This window comes from Aquila chrysaetos (assembly GCF_900496995.4).
Source record: "Aquila chrysaetos chrysaetos chromosome W unlocalized genomic scaffold, bAquChr1.4 W_unloc_3, whole genome shotgun sequence".
NCBI classification, from domain to species: domain Eukaryota; kingdom Metazoa; phylum Chordata; class Aves; order Accipitriformes; family Accipitridae; genus Aquila; species Aquila chrysaetos.
In genome coordinates, this window is record NW_024470323.1 from 3,146,242 (window position 1) to 3,168,210 (window position 21,969).

Below are 21,969 nucleotides of genomic sequence, written 5' to 3' on the forward strand. Positions count from 1 at the left end.
TGAGGTTTTCAGTCCATATTTGTACACTACAGTTAAAACACCACGCCTATCTAATACATATGTTCTGCCTAACTATTGCATATTCATTATGTTGAGCAAGCATGACGTTTTTCTCTTGAACAGTCATCCCAGAGTCTTCTACACCTATGCTGGGGTCTCTGGTGATCTTCGGTGGTCCTTTGGGGAAGAATACCCCTACTCCTTTTGTCCTTTTATGGTCTTGCTGTCATCTGAGGACACCAGGGTCTTTGTTTCTCTTGCCACCCCCTCGTTGTCCTTAATTAGCAAGTCTGTGAGTCTTGAAGCATCCTTTATTGTAAGCAGAATCTTAAACTAGCTGAGCTTTACCTTGAGTACACATAATCTAAACAGTCCTTGAATAGCAAACATACCACACTTCTCATGTTTTAGTTTTGTTTCTTTAAACTATCACCCCCTTCTTATTTGTTAATCAGTCTTTTGAAGGCATAGTTACTGCTTCTCACCTGTAGCACTACCAGCGGCCTGGTGGTGTGCCAGCCCGTGCTCGCCTCCCTCCTGGCAGTGACGAAGCCAGCTGGGGAAAGGCAAAGAGCTGTCACGTGGGGAGCTACACATATTGTTGGGCTGGCACCCAGCTCACTGCTTCACTCTCCCTCCCTCCCCCAGCTCCATTAAAAATATATTTCAGAAAATAATGTTCTTTGTAATATATGAAGGAGAACCACAAGACTAACTTTTTTGTCTCCTGTGTCTTCTTTCATTCCCTTTGCAGTTATTTTGCAATAATTCTTTAACTCAAGGTATAGAGTGTTATAGACGCTCGTGACAAATTGGAGGAGCCAATTTGTATTAAATAAAAGATCAAATTTATTAGCAAGCGATAAAAGAGCAAAACAGCGCTGGGCAGCCGGGGAGACAGTGCTCCGCCACAAGCTCGCACCCAAACAGGGGAAGAGCCTCTTTATTTATACAGTCTTTTTAGTCCCTGATACGTGACTGGCTGGCTGGTATCTTCGGTATCTTGTGCCATCAGGTGTTAAGTGGTCGTAATTTGCCTTCTGGTGGTTGTTGGGATGAAGGCAGAAGTCTTCCTCAGCTGTTCTTTAGGTGACTCAAGTCCCATTCATGCTCTGTAAACGTCTCTCTACATATGCTAATCATCGGTACTCATGGTCTTATCTAAGTGAAGAATATCCCTACCTCCACATGGGATTTCATGAACAAAGTTAACCCGTTCATTACAATCCCCCCTTTTCTATTTTATCCTGATTTTGTTCATTAAATCGATCTAATACTTCTTTTGTCCGCCCGAGGATAGGATTAATTCCTTCATCCTCTATTTGTTCATATTGTTTTCGTAACAGCATTAAGTGTGCAGCTTCTAAGCACCCTTTAACAATAGCGATCAACTTATTAAAAATGCATGGCCCAAAAGTCAAAAATAAGATCAACAAGATAAGGGGTCCTGTAATAGTTGACAATAGGGTGGTTAACCAGGGTGAATAATTAAACATAGACTCATACCAGCTCTGTTGTGCTTCCCTGTCTTTTTTTCTGTTTTTCTAACCCCTCCCGTAGCTTGGCCATTGTATCTCTAACTACTCCAGTATGGTCAACATATACACAACACTCTTCCCGTAGGGCTGCACATAACCCCCCCTGCTGCATGAACATTAGGTCTAAGCCCCGTCTGTTTTGTAATACTACTTCTGATAAAGACCTAACAGACTGTTCTAGGGCTGTCATGGCTTTTTCTATCCTAGCCAAATCTTCGTTGACTGCTATTCTTAAGGATTGAAATTCTTGATTTTGTTGTACGAGGGAGGTTATTCCTGTACCAGCTCCAGCAGCTCCGACTGCTATGGGGGTTGCTACCGTGAGGGCTGTCAAGGGCTCACGTTTTTGTATGTGATGGGCTTGAGTAGTTTGATAGTCATAAACAAAATCTTCGGGATGGTAAATAAGCTTAGGTATTACAGTTACTTGTAAGATAGTAGTAGTCTGTACAATATTGTTATTATCATCTTCCTCTGTTACGACTGAATTTGGTCTTACACCAGAGGGTTCATATGGCACCAGCTCTTTCCTTATCGTAATTATTCCCCCTTAATCTGCGCCTGGTTTTCAAAGTCTGACTCCCCATGTTCTCTCGGTTAACCAAGCAGGATCTTTCAGGTTGGTTGCATTAATATAAATATATGGGCAATTTCCACTCCATAGTTGTTTGGCTTCCATCCCAACCATGTGAAGCAGGTGTACATCCATGAGGCCCCCACCTTACAGATAGGAATTTATCTGGACCTCCCCTAGGAATCCAATCAGAAGCTATAGTTTTGCAACCCCAATAAGCACAATAGTAAGAGTCGGGATGGTTGCAATACCCCTTTCCAGGGTTAGAACTGGGACAAAACTAAAAGCCTAAGTTATGTAGACATGGGTTCCTGGGTATGATTTGACATAAGGATTGATTAAAGCTTGGGGCCCCGGCAGCAATTACTTGCTGTAGCATCTTTTGATCCTCCCACCTATAGAGCGTCTATTTGTAAGGTTGGTGGGGGTTCCCTTTGCCTTGGGTTGTCTCTATTAGCATTAGTAACAGTCCTATCATCCAAGTGCTTAATCTCAAGTTTGAGAAAAGTGGTGTCCCTTTACCCTTGCGACAGGTATTCCGAGGGTGCTGATAATCATTTTGATTTTTGTCTTCATCCCTGGTGAGAGATGGGAGACTTTGGGGAAGCTCTGAGGACGTTTTATTTGGGAGTAATAAGTCAAGAGGCTCCGTGAGCCTTCTCTGGAGGTAGTTCATCAACCTTAATCCCCACAGCAGTACGTCTCTGCCCTCTTCTCTGCCTACTCTGTTGCTTAGAGCAGCGAGGTGTACCATCTTCTCGGCAGCAGTCGTATTTTTCAGGGGAACCTCCTTTATATTTACTTTGTTTTGACTTATATGCGTCCCAGTTTGTATCCTTCACTTCCCAAGCTCCCCACCCCACTCTGACTACTGTTCGTCTGCGGGATACTTGCACTATTTCAGCCTTCGTTGGGCATAACTCATTTACATAAAGACAACACCTCTCAGGGTTTATGCCTTTAGCAAAAATATCTCACCATTCTTTGGAGTCTTTTATAATTTTTCCAGTTGATATTCCCATACATAATGTTTGCTCAATTAATTCCTGTTCGTAATTATAACATTCGTGGCAAATGTCACTAGGGGAATACCCATAGGAGCAATGTGTCCACCACTTTTCTCTACAAAGTTTACACCTGTAACATATAAAGATAACATATACAGTGAGGATTTTTACAAAAGACAGTCTCACTCCTCCACTTTTCTTCGGAATTTGATTTTCAAGCTGTCAGGGTCTCTGGTCGCCTCCCAATGAGAACTCCGAATTGGTCCTTTGATCCTGCTTGCATGAGTCCATCCTCGTTCTGCAGTTCGGACAGCAGTTTCTGTGGTAAGTAAAACAAGAAAGGGCCCCTCCCACCTAGGAGTGAGAGAGGATTCTTTCCAGGCTCTTATTAATACCATATCACCTGGCTTCACTGAATTTCAGGGGTTGTTCCTCTTTGGTGTCCCTTAACATGTATCACAGTTATTCGCTTGGGCCCTCTTATTGCTTGTCCTGATTTCCTTTTCCCTGTTATTATTCGAGATGACCCATCAGCGAATAACTTTTCTCCCTTCCCCAATTCTACCTCTTCTAGATCTAGCCTAATTTTTGTTTGTTCTTCAATGGTCTGAAGGCAATTATGTGTTAATTCTTCTTCAGGACCCCCATATAAAAATTGCGCCGGATTTTGCAAGTTCGTTGTTCCGATCTCCAATTTAGGGGAATGGATTAGGATCCCCTCATATTTTAAAAGCCTAGCATCGGTGATCCATTTTTCAGCTTTTTGTTGGAGAACCCCTCGATTATAAGGGGAGAACACCCTTAATTCACTTCCAAACGTTATCTTATTTGCTTCTTCCACTATCAGGGCTACAGCAACAACTGCTTGTAAACAGGTGGGCCACCTTCTACTGAGGGGGTCTAATAATTTGGAAATGTATCCCACGGGTTTCTTTTTTCCTGTCCACTCCTGGGTCAAAACCCCGTATGCTGTCCCCTCCTCAGTGGCCACAAATAAATAAAAGGGTCTTTTCACATCAGGCAGACTCAAGACAGGGGTGTTAACTAGATCGCCCTTGAGACCCTCTAATCTCTCTTCATCCTCCAGGGTCCATTTAAGCAACCCATCCATAGTTAACTTTTGATACAAAAATCGTGCTTTCGCACTAAAGTTTTCAATCCACTGCTTACAATACCCAAATAGCCCCAACAATTGTCTAATCTGTCGTTTACTCCTTGGGGCTTTCAGTGATAAAATTCCATTTACTCGTTCGGGGTCTAACTTCTTAGTCCCCTTGCTTATCCAGTGTCCTAAATATTTTACCTCCTTTTCCACAAACTGTAGTTTTGACCGTGATATCTTGAGGCCTTGAAGGCTCAAAAAATTTAACAACCCTATGCTTTCTTTTCTGACTGTCTCTTGATCCTCTCCTGCCAACAATAAGTCATCCACATACTGTATTAGCACGACCCCATCTTGCAACCGGTATTCCCGTAGAATCCGTTCCAGGGCTTGTCCAAATAAGTTTGGGGATTCCGTGAACCCTTGGGGAAGTACAGTCCACCTTAACTGCTGTTTCCTATGAGTGTCTGGGTCTTCCCACTCAAAGGCAAAATAATCTCTACATTCCTCCTTAAGAAGGCATGACCAGAATGCATCCTTAAGATCTATTACACTATACCATTGGTTTTCGGGCTCCAATTGACTCAACAGGGTGTGTGGGTTTGTCACTACTGGGAACCGGCTGACAGTCCGTTTATTGATTTCTCTTAGGTCATGCACCAACCGATAGCTACCATCGGATTTTTTTACTGGTAAAATCGGGGTATTAAAAGGGGACATGCAGGGTTTGAGTACCCCCTTTCCCAATAGTCTTTTAATCTTAGGTTTTAGTCCCCTTCTCCCTTCCTTAGATAAGGGATATTGTTTAACTCTCACTGGAATCTCAGGGTTCTTAATAACCACCTCAAATGGTTCAATCAAGCCATTCCGTTGGGGTCTCATCTTTTTCCTGTGAGCCAGATCTTGATTATTCCAGTTTGGCCTATTTAAGGGCCATTTTTGATCCGCCGCCAGGCCAGCCTGATGTTGCTGGTCCCACAGTCTCATCCCAGCCCCTCTAATCTCGTCCCTTTCTTCTACGGTAAATAATATGCCCAGGATAGACTGTAATTCATCCCACGTGTACAAATTCAGTCCCAAGAATTGATCCAACCTTTCGGCTACCCCCAGGGGATCATCTAACAGATTCCCCATTTCCTTCTTAAATTTTCTTACATCCCCTGTATTAAGGGGGACTGCCACATACCCCGTTCCCGGTCCCCCCTGTCCATCCCCACCAGGCACCAACATTTCCCGAAGAAGGAACAATCTTTCCTTTCTTCGTATTATTCTATTACGTGCAGACCTTCTGGGAGGGGGTGTCGGGGTTGAGGAATTAGGTTCCGAATCTGACCCTTCCTGGGCCTGGGCTATTTCCTGGCCTTGGAGTGGGTCCTGAGGAGGAGGAGCATAGGGAGGGGGCCAAAGGGGGTCCTCAGCATCTTTTCGAGGTTTATCTGGTCTGTTTTCCCTTAAGGCAAAGAGGAATGACATTTCCCAGGATTGGGAAATCCATAAGGCAGCATATTCACTTTCCTCTGGGCTGGCTGGTGGTCTCTTATTGTTTACCCATATATTTAATTGTTGACACACCCAATCCTCAGAGGACCTGAACACAGGCCAGAGTACATGAGGATTGCTGAGAGGTTTTCCACCCCAAATCTCAATACAATAACTAATCATCTTTTTCCTTAGACCTATCCTTTCTCCTTGGTGAACTGTCCCGATATCTTAACATCAGGCCTAGGGGACTGTCCGGGGGTATGTCTGGTAACTTATTTCCCTTCCCCATCCCCATGGGTCCAGAGGGCTTGCTTTTCCTCTGTCCCATCTTCCGAGGTGCCTTTATCCACACACACACTCACTTCCCCTCGGTCGTGACTCGCTCCCTTGCGGGCTACGAGAACTGCACTACTGGAGGGTCCGCACTCGCGTGATCTCAGAGAGACCTCTCACACACTCGCACCTCGGGATAACCACCCCAACCAAACGGCTCACGCTTTATATACTCACCCGCTCCCGGGGTCTTCGTTTGGTCTTCGTGCACAAAATTTAAGGGGTCCTGCAGGTTCTTTTGCTCAGTTATCGTAATTTAGAGGGGTTCGTGGGTCCAGGGTATGGCGGCGGCACCTCTTCAAGACGGGGCTATCCGGGGATAGGGCGCCTCCCCGCTTGAAAGGGTCCGCACCAAAGAACCTGGATCTGAGTCACAGCACCAAGTTTGTTATAGACGCTCGTGACAAATTGGAGGAGCCAATTTGTATTAAATAAAAGATCAAATTTATTAGCAAGCGATAAAAGAGCAAAACAGCGCTGGGCGGCCGGGGAGACAGTGCTCCGCCACAAGCTCGCACCCAAACAGGGGAAGAGCCTCTTTATTTATACAGTCTTTTTAGTCCCTGATACGTGACTGGCTGGCTGGTATCTTCGGTATCTTGTGCCATCAGGTGTTAAGTGGTCGTAATTTGCCTTCTGGTGGTTGTTGGGATGAAGGCCCAAGTCTTCCTCAGCTGTTCTTTAGGTGACTCAAGTCCCATTCATGCTCTGTAAATGTCTCTCTACATATGCTAATCATCGGTACTCATGGTCTTAGATAAGTGAAGAATATCCCTACCTCCACATGGGATTTCATGAACAAAGTTAACCCGTTCATTACATAGAGTAACAAGAACGTGGGTATTTGCTGAAAGAAAGTGTTGTATTAATCATAACTGACATACATGTAAACTGTTATCTCACTAGTGAAATAAATTTCTTTGCTCTGTTTTAGCATAATTAATCACTAAAGTGAAAGAAACATTTGAATAACTGCAGTGATAAAGGCATTACAATTATATAGGATCTAAAAAATTAATGTGTTGGCTCCTATAAGCTGGGTGAGTTTTTAAGTTCAGTATTTTGGACTGAGATACTGAAGACATTGATATATTGGTGACTTAATGGATGATACACGTTCCTGAGAGTGACTATGAATTGCAGACCTCCCTGACTTCAACAGATACTTAGTGCTGCATTCTAGCAATGTTGAGCCGATGCTTCTTTGTGTTTCATCCCATATGCAATATTACTGTATGCAGTTAAATCCTTGCTGTTACAGCAGTTTCTTAGATGTTTTTCAGAAAAGAGTGATACAGTTATGAAGCATATCATTAATTACTGCTTGTGTTTTTTAAGAATCAAGCAAGCCCAGATGTGGAACAGATGTCCACTGTACTAAACACTGTACAAATAAAGAGCAAAAAAGGGCTCCTGCCCTAAAGAATTCCCTTTCTCTAGGCTTGTCTTTATTTGGATTAGTAACTAAAGACACAGCTGAAGTTTCACTCCTGACTGCTGTATGCAAAACTCCAAAGCTGATGTTCAGGTACTTTGAGGAGAGGTGGAGATGGGGCAGTGGGAAGATGGTGCACCTGTAGCAGGTACTGCTCTTCTTCAGCTTCTGATCGCCCATGCTGGCAGGTGTGGGGGAGACCTAGCTTCAAGTGAGACAAAGGAGTTGAGTGAAAAGCAGTTTTGATTGCAGTCTTCATGAGCTGAGCCCTGAAACTTTTTCCTTCTGGTTACATTGCAGGCAGCAATTTGGGCTGATGTCATGTATGCTAAGCATGAAGAACCAGTGTAGGGCTGGCTGCTGGTAGGCTGATCATACCATGCAATTGGAGAGCTTGGAGACACATATACATCAGCATGGGTTTACATGTATATATGCATATGTATAGTGTGTGAGGGGAAGTAAGTACAAGCTCAAGTACGGATTCAAACCCACCCTTAGTTAACTGTTCCCACAATCTCAAAGCATTTATTAGTGTAAAAAACTGCAGGTGATGGGAAAATATATTGCTTGACCCAAACCTGAGTGCTCTCAGGTTCAGGAATTTTTTTTATTTAATTTTCCTGAATGTATTTGCATTTTCCTGCCTCATTGCAACCTCATGTTTGCATGTCCAGCTTACTGACTCAATGCACTTCTTTTTTTCCTGATAACTCCTCAGCACCTATTTAAGTTGCTGTTTGTATTGTGTGTTTCACGACTTGGAAGTATTTATTTCTAGCAGGAATTTTATGTTGTCCCTGTCTTCTTGGCTGCTAGTGATGTGCGGAAACGGACTCTACAATCAGTGAGATTGTAAAGTAGGTATGTTTATTCAGCACTGGGCAGCACGGGGGGTAGTCCCACCAAAGTCGTGCGCGCCTGACTTGGCAGTTCACTTTAAATTTATACAGTCAAGTGTTACATATACATAGAGTTTCGCAATACGCCTATACATAGGCATGACCTATCCCCGCTTCATATTAAAATTAGCTCTAGGAAGCCATTTCCATAGTCTCCTCTCAACTGCGCTTGCGCAGTGCCTCCTTATGGTGGTCGTCTGGTGGTCGTGAAGATGAAGGCTGTATGTCTTCTTCATGGTGAACTCTTAACCTTCTGTCCCTGCGCAGACTCAGTTGTCCCTTGGCATTTGTCCAAATCACAAGGTCGGTCTTGGCTGGTTCTTGGAGTCACTGCTGCTTCTTATCAGGGACTATCTCCTGTCCCAGTCAGCCTCAACAATGCAAACATTAAGCATCACTTCTCTGTCGCGTCCCAGAGTTGGAGCGACTCAGGTTCGTGGATTTCCTTTGTCAGAATTAAGGTGAAACGACACCAGGGGAGTTCAAACAACAATCAACATTTATTCAACCTAGATAACCTTGCCCAAGTACAAGTGAACTTATCAATATGAACCTTGCAACATGTCGTTAAGCCGCTGTTTGAGAAGAGAAGGGAAGTATAGAAAAATGAAATGGAAAAGGGAACATGAAACTGTGTCAGAAGGAGAGCCCTCCCGTTGAGTCACGAGGTTCAGAGCAGACCCCCTTGCTTTCTGGACTCCTTCTCAGAGAGGAGCCCAGGGGCGGCTAGATCCACTCCTAGTCTCAGACTTGGTCAACGGTTTATGTTTAAAAGGATGAGGTGTAGGGACTGTGGAAAAGAGAGAAGAAAAAGAGGGAGGGAGAGAAAGAGAGAAAGAAAGAAAGAAAGAGAGAAGGAAAGGGTTTCACCAGTCCTGGGTCCAGCGTTGGTCCAGCCAGCGTAGAGATCCAGTTCCGGAGGGCGCGCGCTGAGAACTTGTTCTCCCTTCTTTTATAGCGTGTTAGTCGATGGTCTCGACATGCGCAGTCCCATTCCCGGGGTTCTCTGGAATCGGTCGGAGAGCTTTGGGGGGGGGGGTTCATCGCAGAGTTGCCTCTCTTTTTCTGCTGGCATGACCGCTTAAGATAGAAGCACAGTCCCATCCTCCGGGGGGCCCTCTCCTCCGGCCACATTGTCCTGTTCACAAAACTCCAGCATTTTTACAGAGGCCATTTTCTCCACCAAAGTTCTTTAACGAATGTTTGAGACATTGACTATAATTTGTCCGACCGTCACATTCTCATCCCCTTGGGCCAACAATGCAAACATTAAGCACCACTTCTCATCCTCTTGGGCCACGTCTACCTCTATTGAAATTTCTTTAACTTCATTATAAGCTAGATAATTATTAAACAATTCCTATCTACATTCATATATCTACTATATCTACTAAGGTTCTTTTGGTTCCCCGTCTCACTAGCACATTATTATAAATGTCCCTTGTTAAATGTGGTTTTATTTCATCTTGCGTTGTCTAATCTCATACTTCAAAACAAGCACTGAAACCTGCGAGTTTCTCTTAAGCCCTTAGCAGCATTCAGTGAGCACCACTGTCTGTTTAACATCAGTCTTTGGGCAATGAAAAACAGCATTCCATCTGCTTTTCCCCACCTTTAAGAACAGAAATAGATGTAGCACAGCTTTTTGCAGTGTCTTTGATCCAGGCCCTCTTCGCTGTTTGAAAGCTAGTCCTGATCACTGGAACACGATCTCCTGAGAGAAGGTCTTTTCATCGGACCAGAAGCTTTAAATGTATGGGCAAGTCTTTACAGAATCTGTAGAGCTGGAGCTAAAAAAAAAAAAAAAAAAAAAAAAAAAAGAATTTTTTAATGTATTCCATCCCTCTGGGAACAGTGCATTGGTGGATATTTATCCCAGATGTGTATTCAGCAGGAGGTTTCCTTGAGCCTAATATGCATTAGGAGGTGACTCCTGTTTCTTTTCCCTAAAATGTGTGTTAGCCTTTTCTAGGGCTGCCATAATTCTGCTTTTGTTTTGAAATACATCTTGGTTTTTTGGATTGTCCAAACCAATACTTGATGTTCACGTCTTTAAATTCTGAAACCAGGAGATGCTTCTGCAGGTGTACTTAGGCCAGAGGGGGCTTGCTCAGCCTCAACAGCCTGCAAGGGGCGGCAGCAGGAGCTGGAAGGTGCTAGATTAGGTGCTGAGGGTGATGAATAGATTAGTGAGGATGGGGGAGGGAGGGTGTTCATGGTGTACGGCCTGGGGTGAGACCAGTTAGCAGTTGCGGGCTGGGAAGCAATAGGGGTTACCACCGGCCCTGTCTTCCACTCAGGCATCTCTGAGCAAGACCCTTGTTTTCAAGCAGGGGTGCACATAAGGGGCTGCTCTCTTCTCCCCTCTTCCCTCACCCTGTCCTCCTCCCCCCCTTTGACTATTGGAAACCTGCATGGATCATTGCACCCTTGACATCAATGAATCTCTCCTCTGGCTTAGAGTTTTGCTCATGTAGATTCAAATATAAGGGCTGTAGGCTATGGAAAAGTGTTTTGAGAAAATTTGAGATGAAATGTGGTACGTTATTGTTAGTAATGCTGTTTGCAAAGCTGTGCAAGCTAAAACCACTTTTTTCTAAGATTTACTAAACGAAGTCTTGCAAACTTCAGTAGATACTGAACAAATTAAAAATTACATTTTAGAACAAATGATCGTTTGCTTTTTAAAATAAAGCACATTGGCTTTTTTTATGTGTGCTTTGGGAAGGTTCTTTTGTTACTGAAGAAGCCGGTCAAAGAAACTCTCTAAGACTCGATTTTGGAGTTTTAGAAAGCAGGCATTCTTTATTGCAGCGCTGGGTGCACAGGGGATCACTCCACCTATTGTGCGCACCGTTACCTACAGCAAGCAAAATTTATATTATTCCAGTCATACATATTCATATTATCATTTACACAGTGTTCACCCTTTGGTCACGCGCAGTGTGGGTCATCTCTTTCTCCTAGTTAACTGGCCTTGGCAAGTTTTAATTACAAAACTCAGCAGAACTCAAAGCTTATCATCAAGGCCCAAGGCACATCAGGCCCGATGCCTCCTGTCTGTTGGCGCCTCCAGCACATACCATTGACAAAGATCAAGGTTTTTCTTATCAAATTAGTACATACCAAAATTTTGAAGTTTTCAAGCAAGCAAAAGTTCGTTAGTACAGTGATACAGTAAAATTTTCCTTCTCCCGCCTTTGTTCAAGGCATCACTTTGTCCTAAAATAAGCTAAAATTTTCCCTCAATAAAGTTATTTTAAGGTTAATTGTTTCACTAATAATTCAACACTTCATTTAGAGGCACTTCAAAAAAACAAGCAAGTTTGTTCTTAAGCATATGTATAAGCTCTTGTCATACATTGCTGATCTCCAGTTGTAGTCTGCCTAGGTTTTAAAGGAAATTCCAGTATAGGACCAGTATGAATCTATATGCATTAAGAGAGTAGTATTAATGGCTGCAAGTTTTCCCCTTGGATTCCTTTCCCTAATTATAATTTTATTTTTTTTTAATGGCAAAAAATGCATAATGCATAATATGTCTAGTCTAGAGGGGTTTAGTGTTTGGTAATGTATTTTTTTATATTGATGTAAAATAATTTGAAGATTATATATGCTCCAGAACTTAGTTATGCTTTCAGCTGCTGATGCTGTAAATTTAGTATTTTTCCTCCCATTTGGTCATTCTAGAAATAACATCTAAAGCTGTTTCCCACATCACAACTGAAGAGTTGTCATGTTTATTTAACCAGCTCCACCTGGCTTCCAGTAAGTCCCAAATTTCAGTTTTTCACAGCCTTGCATGGATTCCTGCTATGCCAACAGAACACAGAGAAAATTTTTGCTAAGCTCATTTTTTTTTTACTGAAAGCAGCATCCTTTTTACAGAAGAGGGGATTCAATATTTTTCAGATTGTGCCCTGCCTCACAAATTCCTCATTCCTTGAAGGAGAAAATACAGATCTTCTGGCACGGTCCTGCTGCTGGCACTACTGTGTGTGGAAAAGATTTTTCGGTGGTGTTTTTTTGGGCCAGGCTGAAGATGTTGACGTCAAATCAGCTGTAGCAGCTGGTGCCAAGCTTTTAGCCACCACGCTGGTGGGCCGTGGGGACAGGGAAGGTGTGGAGCTGTAGTCATATGTTTGAGTTACGGCCTAGCTGTGGTGCAATTTAGGGTTAAACATGATGCGTTGTCCTTTAAGGAGGACCAGTACTCCATAGCTTCACTATGCAAGCCTGATTACTTTGTATAAACTATGCATGCTTTGCTAATGACTATGCCCTTGGAGAGGGAACTAAAGACTGATAAAAGGAAACATCCTGCCCCAGAAGGCACTGGGAAGGCCGGATGACTGCTGAAGAAGCATGAACTAAGGGAAAGGTAGAGGTGGCAGGGGGAGATCGCGACCACCGACTCAATTCAAGGCTGGAAGAACTTGCCCCCCCCCACCTGCAAGGAACATGCATGCTAATTTAAATATAACTGACCAATAGTAGATGAGAGGGTGACTACTAACTGATGAATGTAAATTTAGGCGGGTTTTTACTGATCATGTAACAGAATAAATATGTTGCAGTTCTTTGGTGTGGTGTGCCAGCTTTGTGGAGTCACCACCTGGCACCCATCTCTGCGCAGACATGAAATAAACAAATATCTTGGCTCTGTGTGTAAGATTGGCTTATTGCACACCGGGTACTGAACCCCGCCTATGGGACAACAGTTTCTGGCGACCCAGATGGGACAGCCATTTTAAGCCTTACCCAGATTGTCCTGCTGTTCTGGATGGGAGATGGGACCGGGAAGGACTCCAGCATGCACCGACCTTTTGATTGGGGAATCCACTGGTTCCTCTCTGCGGATGGACGACTGGCAATGCAACGGTGCAATGCTGATACGAGATATTTGAAAGGAGGCAAGGGACTACGGAGGTGAGTAGCTGCTTTTTTTTTTTTCTGCATAAGTCTAGACTTTCCCTGCATAAGACGCACCCAGAAAGGCCCACAACAGAGTTTAAAAGAGATTCCTAGTCCAACAGGGGTCGGACATCGGTTAGCTGCTTTCAGAGTGGCTCGGTATTGCTCTGCATAAGATGCGCCAGGAAAAGGCCTGCAACAGAGTTTAAATAGAGGAATCTTAGTCCAACAGGGTGTTGGACATCAGTATAATATGGGTGTGGCTGCTTCTACCGAAGTACCCCTGTGTACTCCCTTAGGATGCATCTTGAAAAATTGGAAAAAGTTTGGAGGGGATCCCCTAAAGAAAGATAAATTAAAAGCTTATTGTGCACAATGGTGGCCGATGTATGAATTGGATGGTGGAGAAAAATGGCCAGAAAATGGATCATTAAACTAATTTACAATTGATGTTGTTCTGTAGAAGAATAGACAAGTGGGATGAAGTTGCATATGTTGATTTGTTTTTTGTTCTGAGATATCATTGTGAAACTCGTAAAAAATGTAAATTCTTGATGGAAGATGCTGATGGGATATATGTATTAGCAGAAAGTGTTAATAGAAAGAAAAAGAAAAAAGAATGGAGACAAGGAATGTGGAGAGAAGTGTATTAAAGACGGTGGGGAGGCTGAGGATGTGCAAATGTTGGTTTTGAAGGGGGACTCGATGAATGTAGAAAGAAGGACTGAAAGAGGGAGATCACATGATAGTAGTAGTGGTAGCAATGGTAGAGATGATGGTGATAACGAAGAACATTTTAGTCCAGTCTCCAGGAGAACAAGGGGACAGCGTCCTGTTATACAAGCTCCCTTGAGACAGGCAATAGGAATGGAGGGGCAACCAGTGTTGGTACATGTCTGTCCTAGTTTCAGCTGGGATAGAGTTAACTGTCTTCCTAGTAGCTGGTACGGTGCTATGTTTTGAGTTCAGTATGTGAAGAATGTTGATAACACTGATGTTTTCAGTTGCTGCTAGTAGTGTTTAGACTAATGTCAAGGATTTTTCAGCTTCTCATGCCCAGCCAGCGAGAAAGCTGGAGGGGCACAAGAAGTTGGCACAGGACACAGCCAGGGCAGCTGACCCAAAGTGGCCAACGGGGTATTCCATACCATGTGACGTCCCATCCAGTATAGGAACTGGGAAGTGGGGGCGGGGAATGGCCGCTCGGGGGACTAGCTGGGTGTCGGTCGGTGGGTGGTGAGCAATTGCACTGCGCATCATTTGTACATTCCAATCCTTTCATTATTGCTGTTGTCATTTTATTAGTGTTATCATTATCATTATCATTATTCGTTTCTTCTTTTCTGTTCTATTAAACCGTTCTTATCTCAACCCACGGGTTTTGCTTCTTTTCCCGATTTTCTCCCCCATCCCACTGGGTGGGGGGGGAGTGAGTGAGCGGCTGCGTGGTGCTTAGTTGCTGGCTGGGGTTAAACCACGACAGTCCATTTTGGCGCCCAATGTGGGGCACGAAGGGTTGAGATAACGACAAACCTGACCAGAGCTCGTTAAAACAAATTTGTTATAAGCATTCATTATATTGGTCTAATAGTCGCTGGTCATTATATTGATTTATGTGTTCTTAGAGTTGTTGCTCTGGTTTTTAAAGTTCTGTTATGTATCACCTCGCTTGCTGTATGTAGTCCCTCTTCTGCTGCTTATCATCCGTGGGAGGTGGATTAAGGTTTTTGCTTTGATGTATTGTATAACACTGGTTTATGGTATGATAAAGTCATCAGTTGTGGGATTAATCCGGTATTTGCACTCAGCATTGTCACCTTTATACTGTGGGAGCCATCTGTGGGAAACTATTAATAATTATACCATTTACCTTTCCTCCTTGGAAAACCAGTCTATGAGTGGGATACCTTTCTTCCCCTCTCCTTTCTCCTTCAGTCCAGTTACAATGGTGTTTGGGAATTTTGAAAAATTTGAATACCCTTGGGATGTTGATACCAGCACGGTCCTAGCCCTACTGCTAGGAATTAGCATGCTCCTGAATGTGTTTCAGCTCTTGTTTAAGGTTAAACAACTATTTAAGAAGATCACCCAGAGGTCTGCCCCGAGGCTGGATAATTATGAGTGGCAGGGTGTGGGAGGTAGTATGGGCAAGTACCTAGAACAGTGGGCACCTCCAGTGTTTTGGAAATTCACCCCTGAACAAGTGCAGAATCCAGAAGAACTAGTAAAATATTTGGAAAAGGTATGCTGTCACCCCGGCAGCTCCAGAGAGATACAAATCACTGCAACGTGCTGGGGCCTGGCCCATGCCTATCGAGCCCTGTTTGACACAACTCAGCAGCCTCAAGGGGAAGAGAAGGTCTCTGGACCTAGCAACAAAACGATGAGCACTGCGGTCACCCAAACCCCGGCAATGGGCGTTGCGGCCCCTCCAGCCCCGGCGACGAGCATTGCGGCCACCCAGACCTTGGTGACAGGCACCGCAACCCCTCCAGCCCTGGCAACGAGAACTGTGGCTACCCAAACCTCAGCAACAGGCACTGCAGCCCCTCCAGCCGCGGCAGCGAGCACAGCAGCTACCCAAACCTTGGCAACGGGCACTGAGGTCCCTCCAGCCCCAGCGACGAGCACTGCTGCTACCCAAACCTTGGCGACAGATGCTGCGGTTATCCAAAACCCGGCGAGCGATACTGCAACTGAACCAGCGGATCAACCTGCACCAGTATCAGTTGCCCCCATACAGAAAAAGAAATATTCAAAAAAATCAGCTCGCTTAGCAAAGGATGAAGGTGAACCAGGGTCATCACGGGAACAGGAGGAAGAGGCAGAACCAGAGGTAATAACCCGGTCCCTATCCTTGAGTGAGCTGTGGGATATGCGAAAAGATTTTGGCCGCCGTATAGGTGAGCATATTATCACCTGGCTTCTCCGATGCTGGGACAATGGGGCTAATAGCTTGGAATTAGAAGGTAGGGAAGCCAAGCAGCTGGGATCGCTTGCCAGGGAAGGTGGCATTGACAAGGCAATTGGAAGAGGAACACAAGCCATCAGCCTCTGGAGGCGACTCTTGTCAAGTGTGAAGGAAAGATACCCCTTTAAGGAAGATGTTATATGTCAATCAAGCAAGTGGACCACCATGGAAAAAGGTATCCAATATCTGAGGGAATTAGCTGTGCTAGAGACGATTCATCATGACCCGGACAACCCACAATTACCCAAAGATCCAGACGAAGTCCAATGCACACGACCCATGTGGCGGAAATATGTACGGAGCGCACCATCGTCCCATGCCAACTCCCTGGCAATAATGACCTGGAAAGACGAAGAGGCACCGACGGTGGATGAAGTGGCTCGCCAACTCCGTCAATACGAAGAAAATCTCTCCTCCTCCCTACAAGCCTGCATTTCGGCTGTGGAGAAGCTGTCCGAGGATTTCCAGCAATTCAAAGAGGATATGTCCTATTGCCCACCTGTAAGGACCAATGTCTGAGCTATTAGGAGTGAGCGCTCCTCTGCCCAAGAGAGAGAATATAGAAGGTACACACCGCGAGGTGCCCTGTGGTTTTACCTATGTGATCATGGAGAGGACATGAGGAAATGGGATGGAAAACCTACCTCGGTCCTAAATGCACGGGTCCGTGAGCTGCGAGGAAAAACCACCACAAAAGGGGATTCTACCAGGAAAAATGCCGCTCCAGTTTCCAAACAGAGTAGAAGGGCTGATCTTATTTCTGATCCTCTTGAAGGGACTTCTGAGCCAATTTTACGAGAAGTGAGTAATGGACGCTCGGACCAGAATTAGAGGGGCCCTGCCTCCAGCCAGGTGGAGGAAAGGGATAACCGGGTCTATTGGACTGTGTGGATTCGATGGCCTGGCACGTTAGACCCACAGGAGTATAAGGCTCTAGTAGACACCAGTGCACAGTGCACTCTAATGCCATCAAGTTATAAAGGGGCAGAACCCATTTGTATTTCTGGTGTGACAGGGGGATCCCAAGAGTTAACTGTATTGGAAGCTGAAGTAAGCCTAACTGGGAATGAGTGGCAGAAACACCCCATTGTGACTGGTCCAGAGGCTCCGTGTATCCTTGGCATAGACTATCTCAGGAGAGGGTATTTTAAGGACCCGAAGGGGTATCGATGGGCTTTTGGTATAGCTGCCTTGGAGACGGAGGGCACTGAACAGCTGTCTACCCTGCCTGGTCTCTCTCAAGACCCTTCGATTGTGGGGTTGCTGAGGGTTGAAGAACAACAAGTGCCAATTGCTACCACGACGGTACACCGGCGGCAATATCGCACCAACCAAGACTCTCTGATTCCCATCCACAAGTTGATTCGCCAACTGGAGAGCCAAGGAGTGATCAGCAAAACTCGCTCACCCTTTAATAGTCCCATATGGCCAGTGCGAAAGTCTAACGGGGAGTGGAGACTAACAGTTGACTATCGTGGCTTGAATGAAGTCACGCCACCGCTGAGTGCTGCCGTTCCAGATATACTAGAACTTCAATATGAACTAGAGTCAAAGGCAGCCAAGTGGTATGCTACAATCGACATTGCTAATGCGTTTTTCTCAATCCCTCTGGCAGCAGAGTGTCGTCCACAGTTTGCCTTTACTTGGAGGGGTGTCCAGTACACTTGGAATCGATTGCCCCAGGGGTGGAAACACAGCCCCACCATTTGCCATGGACTAATCCAGACTGCACTGGAAAAAGGTGAAGCTCCGGAACACCTGCAATACATTGATGACATCATTGTATGGGGCAACACGGCAGAAGAAGTCTTTGAGAAAGGGAAGAAAATAATCCAAATCCTTCTGAAAGCCGGTTTTGCCATAAAAGAAAGTAAGGTCAAGGGACCTGCACAGGAGATCCAGTTTTTAGGAATAAAATGGCAAGATGGACGTCGTCAGATCCCAATGGATGTGATCAACAAAATAGCAGCTATGTCCCCACCAACTAACAAAAAGGAAACACAGGCTTTCTTAGGTGTTGTGGGTTTTTGGAGAATGCATATTCCAAATTACAGTCAAATTGTAAGCCCTCTCTATCAAGTGACCCAGAAGAAGAATGATTTTAAATGGGGTCCTGAGCAACAGCAAGCCTTTGAACAAATTAAACGGGAGATTGTTCATGCAGTAGCCCTTGGACCAGTCCGGGCAGGACAAGATGTTAAAAATGTGCTCTATACTGCAGCCGGGGAGAATGGCCCTACCTGGAGCCTCTGGCAGAAAGCACCCGGGGAGACCCGAGGTCGACCCCTGGGGTTTTGGAGTCAAGGATACAGAGGATCCGAGGCTCGCTATACTCCAACTGAAAAAGAGATATTGGCAGCATATGAAGGAGTTTGAGCTGCCTCAGAAGTGGTTGGTACTGAAACACAGCTCCTCTTAGCACCCCGGCTGCCAGTGCTGGGCTGGATGTTCAAAGGGAGGGTCTCCTCTACACATCACGCAACTGATGCCACGTGGAGTAAGTGGATTGCACTGATCACACAACGGGCTCGCATAGGAAACCCCAGTCGCCCAGGAATTTTAGAAGTGATCACGGACTGGCCAGAAGGCAAAGATTTTGGAATGTCGCCAGAGGAGGAGGTGACGCGTGCTGAAGAAGCCCCGCTGTATAATAAACTGCCAGAAAATGAGAAGCAATATGCCCTGTTCACTGATGGGTCCTGTCGCATTGTGGGAAAGCATCGGAGGTGGAAGGCTGCTGTATGGAGTCCTACACGACAAGTTGCAGAAACTGCTGAAGGAGAAGGTGAATCGAGTCAGTTTGCAGAGGTGAAAGCCATCCAGCTAGCGTTAGACATTGCTGAAAGAGAGAAGTGGCCAGTGCTCTATCTCTATACTGACTCATGGATGGTGGCAAATGTCCTGTGGGGGTGGTTACAGCAATGGAAGCAGAGCAACTGGCAGCGCAGAGGTAAACCCATTTGGGCTGCCGCACTGTGGCAAGATATTGTGTCCCGGCTAGAGAATCTGGTTGTAAAAGTACGTCACGTAGATGCTCACGTACCCAAGAGTCGGGCCACTGACAGAACTGACTATAGCATGCAACAATCCAACGGTGCACACCATCCTCCTGCTGCGTCCAATGTCAACTGCTCGTCACACTGCACTGAAGCCCAACTCTGCTCTACCGACTGAGAGGACTTTGCACCATCCCTCCTGCCCAGAAAGACTGGTATTACAGATGGAGCCCAAAGTCAGGAACTAAATGAACTCAACGAACATTTAATGAACATAACCCATAAACTAAAAGAATGATATCTCTGTGTATGTATACATATATATATATATCATCGTTCATATGTCTCAAAGGGATGGAAAAGCTGATAATGACTGACCAGGATGTAACTAAAGGTATGGGAACTGAGCATGACGTCAATGGTATAGAATAAGGGGTGGATACTGTCCTAGTTTCAGCTGGGATAGAGTTAATTGTCTTCCTAGTAGCTGGTATAGTGCTATGTTTTGAGTTCAGTATGTGAAGAATGTTGATAACACTGATGTTTTCAGTTGCTGCTAGTAGTGTTTAGACTAATGTCAAGGATTTTTCAGCTTCTCATGCCCAGCCAGCGAGAAAGCTGGAGGGGCACAAGAAGTTGGCACAGGACACAGCCAGGGCAGCTGACCCAAAGTGGCCAACAGGGTATTCCATACCATGTGACGTCCCATCCAGTATAGGAACTGGGAAGTGGGGGCGGGGAATGGCCGCTCGGGGGACTAGCTGGGTGTCGGTCGGTGGGTGGTGAGCAATTGCACTGCGCATCATTTGTACATTCCAATCCTTTCATTATTGCTGTTGTCATTTTATTAGTGTTATCATTATCATTATCATTATTCGTTTCTTCTTTTCTGTTCTATTAAACCGTTCTTATTTCAACCCGTGGGTTTTGCTTCTTTTTCCCGATTCTCTCCCCCATCCCACTGGGTGTGGGGGAGTGAGTGAGCGGCTGCGTGGTGCTTAGTTGCTGGCTGGGGTTAAACCACGACAATGTCCCATTTACTACTTCAGATTTATTGAATTGGAAACAGTCGGTAGGGTCTTATCAGGAGAATATAGAAGGAATGCATCAACTATTAGAAACTATTATGTTGACTCATAATCCAAATTGGGGGGATATACAAGCTATGTTCAATACTTTCTTCATGATAGAAGAAAGGCGAATGGTGTTGGAAAAGGCAAGGGAGGAGTGCAAAAGGAGAAATGTAGTAGGGAGTATGGATGACTATATGCCAAAGACAGAACCTGACTGGGACCTGAACAGAGCTGGAGGGAAAACTATGTTGAAACAATATCAACAACTGATTTTATATGGGGTTTGACGTGGAGTCCCAAAACCTAAAAATGTGTCAAAATTATACGAAGTGAGACAAGAGGCTGAAGAAGACCCTTCAGCCTTTTATGAGAGGTTATGCGAGGCTGCCAGCAGATGGACTGACTTAGACCCAGAGGATGAAGCCAATAAGAAAATGTTTAATATGCTGTTTATAGGACAATCTGCTCCTGATATTAGAAAGAAGCTGCAGCGTGTAAATGGAGCAGGAGGAATGTCTATATCTCAGTTGATAGAAATAGCATACAAGGTCTATAATAATAGAGAGGAGAGAGAAAAGAGGGAAAAATTTAGGGAAAAGCAAAAAGGAATAAAATTACAAGCCCTGTTGTTGGCAGCAGCAATTGCTGAGGGCCCCAGTGGGAACCAAAGAAGAGGAAGAGGTAAGGGAAGAACTGGATGGAACGGAGTAGAATGAGGACAGAGAATTAACTCTCTGAATCGTACCCCTTTGGGTCCTAATCAGTGTGCTTTTTGCAGAAAAGAAGGACACTGGAAAAATAAATGCCCACAGAGAGAAAAATTACTTGGAAAAGGGGAGCCGGAATCAAATACTAACCTAGTTATGCTAGGGACATCTGATACTGAGTGAAGGGGACTGGGGGACAATATCAAGATTTCCCCAGCTGATCCCCTGGTTCCTGTAAAGCTGGGGAACAAAGTTATAGACTTCCTGATAGATAGTGGAGCAACCCATTTGGTAGTAACTAGTTGTAAGGGACCTTTAAGTAAAATGTATATGCCAATTGTTGGGGTCACGGGAAGACGAGTTTTTAGGCCATTTTTAAAACCTATGGAATGTACAGTTGGAAATACTACTTTGACTCATGAATTTTTATATATGCCAGAATGCCCCCTCCCATTATTGGGACGAGACCTATTGTGTAAACTGAAAGCGCAACTAAGATTTTCTGAAGTCTATTCAGTTACACATGCCTGAAGAGACAGCATGGAGAGCTCAATTGTGTCCACTGACCAAAAAGAAACAACAGGGGATTGGAATTTCAGAGGAAATTTTGGACGCTGTAATACCCCTGGTATGGGCCTCCAAGAAACCTGGACGAGCCAAGAACGCTACTCTGGTAAAAGTCGAATTAAAATCGGGAGCTCAACTGGTAAGAAAAAACCAATACCCTATGAAATTAGAGGCCAGAGTGGGCTTAGAACTGTTAATTAATATTTTTGTGCAGTATGGACTGTTGAGGGAATGTCAGTCAGTATGAAAAACCCATCTTACCAGTTAAGAAACCTCGAACTCAAGAGTATTGGTTGGTACAAGACTTAAGAGAAATTAATAAAATTACAGTTGATGTACATCCAGTTGTCCCAAATCCTTATACTTTG

The 21,969-nt window shown here is 44.7% G+C and overlaps 1 protein-coding gene across 20 annotated transcripts in view; it reads left to right on the forward strand.

Annotated features, from left to right (window-relative positions):
* Positions 1-21,969, forward strand: part of LOC115337142 (sorting nexin-18) — a 55,094-nt gene that overhangs the window by 13,788 nt on the left and 19,337 nt on the right. The window contains exons 2-3 of one of the 20 annotated variants that reach the window (XR_005931812.1): positions 7,772-7,932; positions 10,039-10,053. The exons of 16 other annotated variants lie outside the window; for them this stretch is intronic. Coding sequence is in view for 1 of the 4 variants with exons in the window: in XM_041121579.1 (XP_040977513.1) it covers positions 12,286-12,320 (35 nt within the window). In the remaining 3 variants the exon portion in view is untranslated. Of the gene's footprint in view, positions 1-7,771; positions 7,933-10,038; positions 10,054-12,285; positions 14,179-21,969 lie in introns of those variants that run through there. 3 more of the 20 variants (XR_005931811.1, XR_005931810.1, XM_041121579.1) reach the window with 3 other exon arrangements.